At 56.6% G+C, this 13,100-nt stretch overlaps 1 protein-coding gene across 1 annotated transcript; it reads left to right on the top strand.

Moving 5' to 3' along the window:
* Positions 1 to 64: 64 nt before the first annotated feature.
* PDAP1 (PDGFA associated protein 1) lies at positions 65 to 10,710 on the top strand. The gene is made up of 6 exons (XM_014855983.3): positions 65 to 131; positions 3,134 to 3,225; positions 4,591 to 4,701; positions 6,347 to 6,468; positions 8,642 to 8,793; positions 9,975 to 10,710. Exons 1-6 carry the CDS (start codon positions 119 to 121, stop codon positions 10,031 to 10,033), a joined length of 549 nt encoding a protein of 182 aa, XP_014711469.1. The 5' UTR covers positions 65 to 118; the 3' UTR covers positions 10,034 to 10,710.
* The last annotated feature ends 2,390 nt before the right edge of the window (positions 10,711 to 13,100 follow it).

The following is a 13,100-nucleotide window of genomic DNA, read 5'->3' as shown; positions in this document are numbered from 1 at the left end:
CGGAGACGGTGGCGGAGGCGCGCCGAGGGGACTGAACCGGGCGGAAGAAGTCGAGGCCGAGGTATTTCCGGTTCCGGTGTCAGTTCGAGGCGCCGCCGCCGCAGCTGCCGGAGCCGCGATGCCTAAAGGAGGTGAGGGGCGGGCGCGCGTGGCCCGCGGGCCTCGAGGGGCCGCCCGAGTCCAGCTCCCGCTGTCCCCTCAGCCTGCGGGTTCTCGGAGAGCGGCGCAGAGGGAGGACGTCCGCGCCGGCGGAGGGCCAGGCCTGGGCCTCGACGCCCAATTGTCCGGATGGGAGGCAGCATCGGAGTGGCCTTGAGCCACTCCCTCGGGGGTCTCAGGGGACTCGGAGGCTCAGGGTCCTCGGCGACGCGGAAGGCGGGATCTAGGGCGCGCTTCTCCTGCCTGGGGGGGTCTGGAGACCGCTCCCACTTCCAGGCTCGCCGGGGACTGAGTCACCGCGCCCCGCGCCCGTAGTGGGCCCGCCTGACTCGCGCGTACAGCGTGGACCCTCTCGGGCTGTGGGCGAGCCGGGCTTGCCCGGTGAGACCGAACTGGGTGCTCGCGAGCCTGGCAGACCTGGCTTCGGGCTGCCTTCTCCGGCGGCGGCTCGATGTGTGCCTTTGAGCTCGGCGCTTAACTTCCATGTGTTTCAGTTTTCTCATTTGCAAATGGGGGTTCTGATTGTACCCAGCTCATAGTGCTGATCGAGGCTTGAACTAGGTAACCCACGTGGAGTGGGAGTGCGCAAGCCGGTGCCGGGCAGTCGTTAAGTGCCCAGGAATCATTAACTATTGTTTGTAAGACTTTGCCAATGCGTTGGCCGAGAAGGTAAAGGATCCATGGCTTTCCAGTACGGGGTAGACCGTCCTCCATTGTCTTTGCCCTGAGCCAGTATGAAGCGCAGCTGTGTCACTAACCTTGTTTCCTTGAACAAGTTAGTTACCTTTCCTAGCCTGTTTTCCTGCTAAGACCTGCTAGTAAGTCTTAGCTTGGAGAGCTGGAGATAAGGGTCGTGAAATGAATGAGCACTCGAAGTGCCCGGCTAGCTCCTGGCACAGAACAGATGTTCGTGTAATATTGATGGCTCATGTGTCATGTTGGTTGCAATACATCAGCCCACAGGAAAATCTGCTTGGAGCTTTTTCAAACCGAAATGACTTCCTGACTCTCTAGTTCCACGTTTACAGAGCTGGCTCCATTTAAACCTAGCCCTCTACTGATTTATTCTGTAGTAGAAAGAGCCGTATCTCCTCTGTGTTCCTCAGTCTCCTGTTCTGCAAAAGGAGGGTGCTAAATGAGCTCTTCCTGCTCCAGAATTCTGGCTGTAGAGTCCTACTTAATAGCTACTTTGAGCCATGGTTGGAGGTGACAATTAGAAAATCCTAAATATGAATTCTTGGTTAAGTGACTTGGCCTTTTGGCTGGTGAAAAGCTTTGTGGATAGACAAGGTTTACATTTCTTGTTTTAATTTGCATGAAAAGCAAAAGAAAACATGAAGATGTTAAAAAAAAGTGTAAAATTCCCTAAAAGCAAAGGACCAACTCTTGTTTCCATTATGTAACTGTGAAGCATTTTTAAAGGCATGCAGAGCTTCTGATAAAAGTCGCCGTAGACCAAGATAAGGTCGGTATCCCATAGCCAAGTGTGCAGGATGAGAGCTTATAGTAGCCAATTTTGAGTTACTATTGTCTGGAATATTAAGAGCGCAAGAAAGGTTGTTGGCTTTTTTAATGGCAAGCTTGATCTCTCACAATAGGACTTTCATGAGTATAGACTGAGACACCCTTGGGAACCCAGGTAGTCATTAAAAATGGGTGGTGTGGTCTGTAGCAGTGCAATTATCGCTCTGCAGCTGCTGTCTAGGAAATCGGGGGTGGGGGGGGCGCAGTATCTGTTGCTGTCTCTGGAGTCTGGACCAGCTCTGGCTGTCTAATTACAGATCTCTGCTCACAATGAGGGACTTTGGAAACCTGCTGGGCTGCCGCTTCCAGGGGAGGTGGGGATGGGTCGAGGCCACAGCCACCCCACCGTCCTCTGGGACCAGCACAAGGGGTACCACTCTGCTATAAATCTGGCTGATGGCTTTAGCAGGAGTCAGTCTGGTGTCTTGGCTCAAGAGGGTCAGACTATAAAACTGATACTCTTAGATGAACTGTAATTATTAGTCACATTTTAATTCTTGGAGGGTAATCAGGTCTGTTTTCAACTTTAACGCTGTTTGCAAGCCATATTTCTTACTCCAAGCATAAGAACGCTTTCTCCTCTAGGTTTGAAGTTTTTTCTTTCTGTCATACCACTTAGGTGAACGTGAAATATTTTATTATATTCCCTGACATCTGTAGTAAGATACCGATGTGGCCACTGGTTTTCTTTCTTTTCCCCCAGCGAATGCTGTATTAGAGAGAAAAGTAACAGTCATAGCAAACATTTTTGCAGAGCTTATTCAGTGCCAGGCACTGTTCCAACAGCTTTGCACGTGTTGACAAATCCATCTTTGTGACAACCCTCTGAGGTAGGGACAGAGATGAAGAAACAGACTCTGAGAGGTTGAGTACCTGCCCAGAGTCACAGAGCTGGTGAGCAGCGAGCTGAGATTTGAACACAGAGGTTGGACTGCAACATTTGTGCTCTTCACCCGTCTGCCTTGGTCTTAAGTCTCCTTGTCTATAAAACGGGATCAGCAGTGACTCCTGCACCATAGGTTTGTTCTGAGGGTTAAAAGAGGCCACGACTGTGACAGAGCATTGCAAGTAGAAAGCTCTGTAGTGACATCAGGGGCATGTCACGCGTTCTTGTGATTGCATCTGAGTCCACTATGTTTGGATTCCAAGGGAGATTTGGCCAGTCACTCCATGCGGTGTACCCTCCCCCATATCCTGCTCTCGGGTCTTATTCCTGGGAGCCTGCATCCAGCACACAGGTTGGTGGTGCCTTGGGTGGTCACGTGGTGCCTCTTGTGTCCTTTTGAACCCGTGAGGGTGGGGAAGTATGGAATTGGGCGGAGCTTGGTGAGGGGTGGGTGAGGTCTCTGCAGCCTCTGATGAGAGCGCCTCCAGCGGGACAGCTGCCTGGGGCTCGGAGTCAAAGCATCTGCTTCCCACCGGCCTTCCTCAACTGCCAATCCTTGTGCAGGGAGAAAGGGAGGCCACAAAGGCCGGGCACGGCAGTACACGAGCCCCGAGGAGATCGACGCACAGCTCCAGGCTGAAAAGCAGAAAGCCAGGGTGAGTACGTGCCTGTCCAGGCTACGCCAGTGGCCCGGGGTAGCGCCCTGCCTCTTTGGCACTCAGAGAGGCCCGGCCAGGACCACGCATTCTCAGGAAGAAGCCAGCACCTGAGGTCGGGGGGCCGGGCAGCGGGCAGCAGGTCGTAATCCCAGAACAACTAATGACAGTCAAGAGGGGAGCCACCCTCTGACTGGGTCACTTAGAACTTTGTTCACACGGCAAGAGTTGCCTTACTGGGTCTCTGATCTTGGTCCTGTCTTTCTGCCTTCTGGGGGCTCTCCCTCTGCCAGGCCCCGTCCCTCCACATCTCAGACACCCGGCACCCCCCACCTGTCTTCTTCAGCAATGCAGGACTGCTTGTCAGACTCAACATGATGTTAGGCCCTGCCTTCCCACACCCCAACAGGCAAAGCACTTTTTATTCCTCCAGACCTTGCTCAGCGTCGCCTCCTCTGGGACACTCACTGATGCTACCACGCTTCCCTGTCCAGTCTGAGCCTAGTAGATCCCTCTACTCTGTTCCCGTGGTACTTTTCTAGCTCCCTGTCAGGAAACAGAATGTGTTTCCATCATTGTCGGTATCCACGTCTTCCACCACACCATTAGATCTTCGCCTGCTTGAGGGCTGAAGGGAGCACAGTCAGGCCCGATGAGTGGCACAGCTGTGAAGTCCCTGGAAGCCCCGAGAAGGGAGATGGGGGGAGGGCCTGGTGCCGGAGCTGGCAGCAGGACCTTGAAGAGTGTGCGGGCAAGTGCTGAGGAAGGAAGGATGTATGGTTTTGTAAGGGGGGTTTTTGGTGGGGAGGCAAGAAAGGTGGAGGGTAGTGACATGCCGGGCTGTTTTGTTGGGAAGCTGGCACAGCAGGGCATCTGTGTTGGCAAGTTGGAGTGGCTGGCCTTCCACTGACTGTAGGAGTGGAGAGCAGAGGAGGACTTGCCCAGGAAAGCGAGTACCAAGTGGCAGCTGCATGTGGCAGGTGAGGGAGCAGGAGCAGAGCTGAGGAGGACTATGGTCCGGCCACATGGCTGAGTCTTTCTGATCCTGGGAGATGAGCTTCTCACCCAGGCTGTCCCAGCTACTTGGTCTGGGAAGGGGAGCAAGGCCATTTATGGCTGTATGAGGGGCTTGCTAGACCGTAGGAATGGCTTCCAGGTTGTGGAGCGAAGTGGACAGGCTGCCTCTGAGTCAGGTTCCCCACTGGGGGCCAGGATCACAGAGTAGGACCCTTGTCATACTTAGTCGCAGCCTCCCAGAAGCTTACTCTCTCAAGGTCCACAGCCTGGGGGTGGTGGGGTGGGGGTCACAGTCTTGGGGGCTTGTTTTGCATTTTTGATTCTGCAGGTTGTCCATTTCTGAAACAGGAAGAAGAGGAGCAAGGAGAAGAAGGTGGAGATGGGGCTACAGGTGACCCCAAAAAAGAGAAGAAATCTCTAGACTCAGAAGAGAGTGAGGATGAGGAAGATGATTACCAGGTACTGAGGCTGGTGGGGCCTGGGACTTAGACTCGTTCATGCAACAAACACTCATCGAGCGCCTGTTGATTATCAGCCCTGGTGGCAGATGCAAACGGAGTCCTTGCTCTTGAGGGTTTACATCCTACCGGGGGGCCGTAGACAGTACAGAAGTAGCCGAACAGTGTAATTGTAGCTGGTGAGAAGTATTACAAAGCAGACGGACTGTGATGAAGGGTACTTGGAGTGGTGTGTGGTGAGAAAGTGACTTTAAACCAAGCTCAGAAAGACAAGGTGGACCAGCCTTGTGGAAACCAGCGTGCAGAGCAGTCAAGACAGCCAGGTTAGCAAGTGCAAAGGCCCTGGAGTGGGGATGACCTGGGCACGTTCAGAGAAGAACTGGCTGGGCTGTGGCTTGACAGTCAGGAGTCGGGTGGTCAGGGGTGAATGAGGAGAGGGTCGTGAGGGCAGCCACCTGCCCTGAAGGGAGTTGGGTTTCACGATAGTGAGTAGTGGGCAGCTGGTGGAGCCCTGGTGGAGAGAGAGATGATGACCAGATTTGCTTTTAAAAGATTGTTCTAGCTTCTCTGCAGAGTGAGTTGTAGGGTGTTGAGGGTGGAAGCAGGGAGATGGCAGCAGGTGTCCAGACAAGAAATTATGGCTTGCCTGAGGGTGATGGCAAGGGCAGAGGTGAATAGTGGGCAGATTCAGGCCATATTTTAGGCAGAGACTCATCGGGACTTGCTGAGGATAGGCCGAGGGGCTGAGGGAAAGCCATGCTTAGGATTGTGGGAGGAGTGGGCTGGGTGAGGGGGTGCATCTCGAGTTCTGTTTTAGACATGTGAAGTTTGCGATGTCAGGTCTTGCAGTGGAGGTATAGGCGTCCGGAGCGCTGTATGGTGGTAAGACTGACTGGCGTTTGGAAGCAATTGCCCTGGTCACTTAAAGTGAGAAGCTAGGATTAACAGAGCCTGAAACTTGGACCAAACCTGCTACATCGAGAACCTGTGCTCTCCTTCCTTTCCGAACTTCCCCAGGGGAGGTGGGAGGTGCGGGCTCCAGGTTCTTGGGCCAGCTTCCCAAACCCACAGACAGTGTGATGTGATGGGTCATTCTCAAGTCACATTTCCCTCCCGTCAGCTGAGATGGCTAGGATTTGGAATTGGTCCGGAGAACACACATCCTTGGCCCACCCTCCTCTGGGGCTCCAGCATTGCTCATTGCAATTGGGTACGAGATTCAGTGGAAAACTGTTTGGAGCCTGAGCTTGAAGTGAGGGAGTAGTGCCCTGTGCTGAGAGCAAGTGAATTAGGCTTGGGTTCACATCTCGTCTACTCTCTACTTCCCGTTGGCCTTGGGCAAGTTATTTTACCCTGTACCTCCATTCTGTCACCTCTGAAACTGGTATAATATCCCCTGGTTGCTGGGACTCAGCATAGGTTGGGCCCTCGTCACATGAACTCGCTCTCCTTGCCCCTCCCAGGCTGATGAAGATACTCCTCAATGCTCTCCCCACTGTGAGGCTTGGGCTGAGCAACCTGTTGGCCTGGGGGTGGAGCAGGAGTTTGTCCCAGTCCAGATGGGCTGTCAGGAGATGGGGGGAGTGGCCTTCAGGGGCTCTGCAGTCCCAAACTTGTCCAACGGCCAGCTTCTTGTCCTCTCTTAGCAAAAGCGCAAAGGCGTGGAAGGGCTCATCGACATCGAGAACCCCAACCGGGTGGCACAGACAACCAAAAAGGTCACACAGCTGGACCTGGACGGGCCCAAGGAGCTTTCAAGGAGAGAACGGTAACCTCTGCTGCTGGGCCTCGTTTCTGGGCACATGGGCCGGGGGCTGACCTGCCGGGATGAGGCGCCCGGCTCCTCCACCTGGATTCCTGGGTGGCTGGGTGGGGCTCCAGCTACAGTGTTTATTTCTGTTTCATCTCATTCCTCAAAGGCTCTGTAGTAGCTTCTCCAAAAAGGAGAAAAAAGAAAAAAAGATATTTTTTTCACCAGTAGAAACATAGCAGGGGAAATGGAACAGCAGATTCAGACCTGAGCGTTGCGATTGAAGTAATGCCCAGGGACATGGAGGGTTACCCCCCAGAGCACCCCACTCCAGGGAGACTTCTTCATCCAGCCTGATCTGCCCGCTGCTGGCCTGCGCCCATCTGTGATGTCATAGCCCTGGGGCTTGGGAGGGGCTTTGGGGCCTGGGCCATCCCCGCGGCAAGTAGTGCAGGGAGGTCCCACTCAGCCCTGCGGCTGCCGCAGCCCTCCTGGAGTCCCAGGTGAAGGTGGAGCTGGAGCTGTAGTGAGGAAGATAGCTTCCTCATGTGTCGTGTGAGGATCCAATCGCGCGCTAACGTGCCTGGCACATGGCTAGTCTTCGACAGTAGTGCCCTGAATTTTGAGGACCACCAGGTGATGTCAGAGGCCTTGTGGGAGGTTGAAGGCCACCAGGGAAAGCAGTCCTGGGTTCCCTCTTGACTGGACTGCTCGGTTTAAATCCACCTTCCTGTGCTGACCCCTGGTGGCTGAGGGGTATGTCTGAAATCCCCACGGGCAAGGCCCACGAGCTTGGGGTGTAGAAGCTACCGCTCCAGTAGCTTCCTTCTCAGGACCAAGTCCCCAGAAACCCAGCAGCCTGGGCTGCTGCCAGCCTTCCTAGAGCAGAAGGGCTCTAGTGCCCGCCCAGGTTCTGCCGCAGCCGCTGTGCACCCTTGGACAAGTCACTGCTCTTTCTGGACCTCACTGTTCTCACCAGTAAAAGGGGGATCCTCTGCTACCCCTGCCCTTTGGGGTTGCCGAGATGAAAGCTATAAAGGCTGGAAGCCTGCCTGGCACGTAGCCTTCACTGAGGGGGCTCTGCAGAGCCTTCGGGCAGCCTTGCTCATCATTCCAGATGCCTCTCTGGTCCCCCGGGGTTTGGTGCTCTGGGGCTCAGTGTTGAGGCTCCTGACTCTGCATCTCCCTCCCAGGATAGGACCTGCTGGGCTGACAGGTGTTCCCTCCTCGTCTCTGTAGCAAGTGTCTTGTCCAGTCTCCTGGGTGAGACATCTGCTCATCCGACTTCTGGTGGCTGGGTTTCTCTCCCTCCCCTCCAGCCAGGCCCCACGCCTGTTTCTCCTACCCTCAGCCTGTGCACAGTGAAGGCCTCCGGGAGGCCAAGTTCCTCCCCCAAGCTCCTGCCAGGCAGGGCTTCCCTGACCCTCCTCCAGAACTTGGCTCTTCCAGGAACCTGGTGCAAGTGGGACCCTCCACTCTCACACCTCGAAGGGCACCCACTCCAGTTCAGAATCTCAGGCATGGGAAGAAGGTCCTCAGAGGGAACCGAGTGACTCTCACCCCTCTCTGCCTAGTGAGTTGGTGACTGACACCTTTGTCCTGCGCAGTCTCTCCTTCCTACACCCCTAATGGGGCTCACCCCATGGAGGCAGCCTCGTGCACATCTGGCTGCTCTGACTCAGTGTGTGTCCTGCCATGTCGACCCAAGGTTGGGCGTGCCTGGTTCCCATCTGGTCTCTTGGTCCACTCCTTAGAGAATGTGGTTTCCAGTGCCTTCCTCTTCCTGGTCATCTTCTCCAGACATACAGTTCACTAGGTTTTGATCCCCCTTTCTTACCACGGACACCAGACCCTCGTCAGCTCCCCCTCCCCCCATACATTGTCCGCTCCGCCTTACGGCTTTCCATAGGTCACAGGTGCTGAGCCCATGCCCGTCTCGTGTTTTCTGCCTGGGGAAGCCGAGTGCACCACTTGAACTTCCAGCCCCTTAAGCCTACCCATGCACAAGTCCGGGCCTGTCTGTCTGTCTGGTGCATGTCCATCAGGGAGGGGGCCTGGGGAGCCAAGGCCCCTCCCTCAGCCGGGGTGCCCTCTTCCACTTGGGCCCCAGGCCTTTATTCTGGCTCCCACGTCCAGCTCAGCTGATCATGGTGGGGGAGATGTCCTCTGTGACACCATTTTATCCAAACAGAGAAGAAATCGAGAAGCAGAAAGCGAAAGAGCGTTACATGAAAATGCATTTAGCTGGGAAGACAGAGCAAGCCAAGGCTGACCTTGCCCGGCTGGCGATCATCCGGAAACAGCGGGAGGAGGCTGCTAGGAAGAAAGAAGAAGAGAGGAAAGGTGGGTCCTGAGCCACTGGCTGGGCCGTGGTGGCCACCCGCAACCATCCACTTCAGTGTCCTTGTTGTGGAATGGATGGGGTCAGATTGTTCAGTGGAGGCCCACGCCATGCACGTGTGTGTGTGTCTGTGTGTGCGCGCGCGTGCGTGCGTGTGCACACAGCCCCCTTTCTCCCTGCTGGGAAGGTGGGCATTCCCGCCCACCGCCTCACAGGGTGCCAGGAGGGTCCAGCCACAGCACGGTCAGATAGGGCTGTGACTCTCAGCAGAGCGCTGTCCAGGGCACCTAAGGGAGGCCTCGGAGGCACACCTGGTGCCTGCCTTCCAGACCAGAAGGCCCACTGAGGCCTCCGGTGGCCTGTGTGGCCGCAGATCTGCCTGGGGTCACCGCTGGCCATCTGAGAGGCTGGGGAGGCTGGGGCGGGGTTAGGCTGGATTTAACAGTGCAGACCCAAAAGAAACCTGGCCCAGGCATCCCTCTTCCCCCACGCCCTCCCTCGAGTGTGGCCAAACGTGGCGGGGGTCCCTCTGGGCCAGGTTGGCTGTGGGGAGTTGGTCTAGTTTATGGGAGCGTTTGACTCGTGACCTTGTGTCTCCCGGCCGCGTCTCCACCTGTGAGGCCAGTAGTGCTCTTAGAGATCCTGCTGTCTTGCCTCCTCCCAAATCACAAGGAAACTGAGGCCTAAAAATGGGAGATCAGTTGCCCAGGGCATTGTCACCACTCTGGAGATACCCGATTATCCCCCCTCCCCACTAGTAGCTCTTGCTTCACAGTCCCAAGCAGGAGAGGACTCGTGTGAAACTATTTGAACGTTGTTGCTGATTTGAGACTTGCGAATCCATGGGGAGAGGTTGGAATTACAGGGTTCTAGCAGGGAGGGGGGTAAGAGTTTCCATGTGCCCAGTAGCTTCTGTGTTGGTGGGCCTTTGTGCAGGGGGCAGCCACCCAGACGCGGTGAGGTCTGAACACCTGGGTCCGGTGGCTCCAGCAGAAATCCTGTCCCTGGGAGGGCATCAGGCTGGGCCCTCTCCTTGGATCCCCTCCTCTGCCAGCTGAGCCAGTCGCACAAAATGTTTACTGAAGCCTTTCAGACCTACAGATCCGTGATTCTGGGGTCTGTGGCGTTGGTGTGTGGAGGGTGGTTTTGTTCTGACCCCCACCCTTCCCTTCTCACTCCTCAGCGAAAGACGATGCGACTTTGTCAGGAAAACGGATGCAGTCGCTCTCCCTGAATAAGTAGCACGGCCGTGGCAGGAGAGACCAGGGACCTGGGCCGTGCTGCCAGCACCGCTGCCGCGTCCCGCCCACCCTGTGCCCTGGCGCCGCCGCAGCAGCCCCTCACGACGAGGAGCCCCCCGCGGCCTGGGGCCTCCTCTTCATCTTGGCACAGAAATCGTTTGGGGGGATGGTGGGTGGGGGGCTGGGGGGAGGGGGCAGCTGCTATCTTTGAGACAGAAAGATGCAGGACGGCATTTCATATGTAACCATTCGAATGTGTTTGCTGTTTTTAGAATTCAGAACCCTGGTTGGGGTGCCTGGGAGTGGGGTAAGAAGGGCTTCCGTTTGTCCCGTAGATTGCACAGTAGGGGCGGTTGTGCCTGGGGCAGCTGCTGACAAGTTCGCGACAACCAGCCTGTCTGGTGCCTGGGTGCTCACTCAGAGGGGCTGTCATTTGGGAGCCCAGGCCCCTGGGTCCCTGAGGGTCATGGCTCGTCCCCAGCCAGTCCCTTCTGACTGAGGCCTCCTCTCTGCCTTTCCCTGCCTCATTCCCACCCACCTGGCCAGGGCCGGGGCCCGTTCTTAACCCTACCCATCGATCATTTCAAGAACCCTCCGTTTACTGTGCAGCACCCAGGCAAAACATGCTCCAGAAATCCAACTTGTATATTTGCCAGATTAAACTTGACATTATCGTAATGCTTCTTCGAGAGCCATTCCTGGACCCCGTGCTGGGCTATTTTCACCCAGCAGGGCATGGTGTCACTCTCAGGTATCGTTCTCAGGCAGGCCTTCCCTGCATGGTTCAGGTGGCACCACGCGTGGGAGCAGGGTGCGGGGACTGACCCTGGGCATCTGAGCTGGGAGAGACCCCCTCCCCTCTTTAATCAAGTAGAGACCTCAGGCCAGAGTGGCCAGGAACCTGCCTCCCTGTCCTGTGCTGTCTCCAGGTGCCCCCTGGTGGTGAGAGCCTCAGGATCTCAGTGTCGGGAGGAGGTGTGTATGACTGCTGGGCATTACCTCATCCAGTCCTTACCACCCTGTATGGTGGGGGAACTGAGGCTTAGCGCCATCGTGTGGGCTGCCTGCAGACTCAGGCCCAGTGAAGGGCAACCAGAGTGCCTGTCCGGCCCCTGCGCCCCAGCGTGAGGGGCGCTCCATCTCACGACAGCAGCATCCTTTGCACACAGTCGTGAGAGGTCAGTATCGATAGCACCAAGCAGGGGGTTTGGCCTGAAGTCAGACAGATTTAGCGGCAGAGACGGAATCAAGCCCCTGACTCCCAGTGACCTCTGCCACACCCCCTGGGCTTGACATGTTGGAGATCAACAGCCCCAGGAGGGAGGGGTACCACAGCTGCCAGCATCTGCAGGTCACCCTGGCCTGCGGAAGACCCCTCTGACCCTGTCCCTGAAGCAGGAGTTACCTCAAAGGTTTTGCCAAGCCTGGAGGTCCCTGGAGGAGGTCGTGCAGCCGCTGCTGCCCAGACTCAGGTCTGTGTCACAGAAACGAAGTTCTCTGATAAGACGAGGAAGGCGAAGGTTGGCTGACAAAGCGGCCTGTTGTTGGCTCCGGGTGCTGCCAGCCAGCAGAACTGGGGCCACACCGGCCTTAATGAGGGGTCTTGTAACACACGTGCTGGAAGTATTCGGTCCACATGAAGGGCCGGCGTGCAGGGGCTGTGTTTGGCCCCAGCCAGCAAGCCTCTCTCTGTGCCCAGGACAGCCTTGCTCTTGTCTGACCTTGGGGCGAGGCCAGAGGCAAGGACTTCCTTGGTGCCTGCAGGCCTCTGAGTGGGTCTGCAGATGTCACCTGCCTACCTGGGTGGTGTGCTGACAAGAGCTCCTCAAAGCGTTTCCCTGCTGGCCCAGGCAGAGCCCCGGGCTCACAGCGAGTCTTTCAGCAGATGCCCCTCCAGTGGAGGTTGGTTGTCCCACCTGAGCTTGGATCCTGGCTCTGCCTGTTTCTGTCTGTGAGACTCTGGGGAGGTAACTTCTTTCTCTGGCATTCGGTTTTCTTTAAAATGGGGATGACAAGGCCTCCTTCCCAAGGGAGGACACACTGACTGGTGTGTTAGGACTCCACCAACTGTGTCTTCTACCATTCACCCAAGTCGCCCAAGACATCCCGGTTCCTCCCTGGCGCTCGTCCCCTCATCCTGTCAGTCCCCAGGGCCCGTGCTGTTTCCACCCCCACTGCCCTGGTCCATGTCACACCCGCACAACCAGCACTCTCCTCGCGGGCCTCCAATCTGGCCTCTGGATGCAAACCTAGCCATGTGTCTCTCCAGCTTTAGTGGCCTGACTGCCCATGATGCCAAGGGCCTCCAGGAACTGGTCCCTGGGGACCTTCCCAGCCTCGCCTTCCACCTCATCCCTGTCCTGCACTCCATCAGTCCTACAGCTCTTAGAAGGTGCCAGACTCTTGCCCACAGCCCTTTGTGCAAGCTATTACTTTCCTGGAACCCTCCGTGGGTGCCAACCCCTCCTTTTCTTGAGACACTGGGTTGTCATCTCCCCCACCAGACTGTGAGCTTCTCAAAGGCAGCAACTGTGCCCCCTCAACTGTCTCGACATCCAGCAGGGCCTGGCACAGGGCAGGCCCAGCGAGCCCAGCCAGTGGTCCCAGCACCCACTAGGGGATGCGTGCAACATGGAGCAGGGGCCAGGGTCCCCCCCCTTTCCTGATGGGACTTCCCGCCTGTCACAGGAGCCTCGGCCACCCTTGGAGAAGCCCAGCCCCACCCCAACAGTCCCACATAATACCTTTCCCTCGTGGGAAGCAGAAGACTGAGCCTGTCAATTTTAAGCCAAGACTCAAGTCTAATGAAGGAGGACAGTTGCCGTCTTTGAGGCCCCTGCATGCAAACGCGCGCATGCTTGGGGCTCATATTTCTCCAACAGCAGGGGAAAACCTGTTCCTCGGGGGCTCAGAGAAGGGGAAGAACGCTGGTTGGACATTCTGGGGCCACGTTTTCAGCCCTGAGGTTAGCCAGGAACCAGGACAGGCCCCAGTCTTGCAGGAAGAGATGGAAATCAGTTCCGGGACCAGAACCCCGGGGAGCCATCCCAGGCCCTCACTTTGCAGAG

This window comes from Equus asinus, chromosome 14 (genome assembly GCF_041296235.1).
Source record: "Equus asinus isolate D_3611 breed Donkey chromosome 14, EquAss-T2T_v2, whole genome shotgun sequence".
NCBI lineage: Eukaryota > Metazoa > Chordata > Mammalia > Perissodactyla > Equidae > Equus > Equus asinus.
Note: the sequence above shows the minus strand (reverse complement) of the source record. Positions and strands in the feature narration are given on the sequence as shown.

Excerpts from the sequence above, each read along its gene's own strand:
- PDAP1 (XM_014855983.3), top strand. Across the intron at positions 4,702-6,346 it reads ATGAGGAAGATGATTACCAG|CAAAAGCGCAAAGGCGTGGA; the intron begins GTACTGAGGCTG and ends GTCCTCTCTTAG. Across the intron at positions 8,794-9,974 it reads GAAAGAAGAAGAGAGGAAAG|CGAAAGACGATGCGACTTTG; the intron begins GTGGGTCCTGAG and ends CTCACTCCTCAG.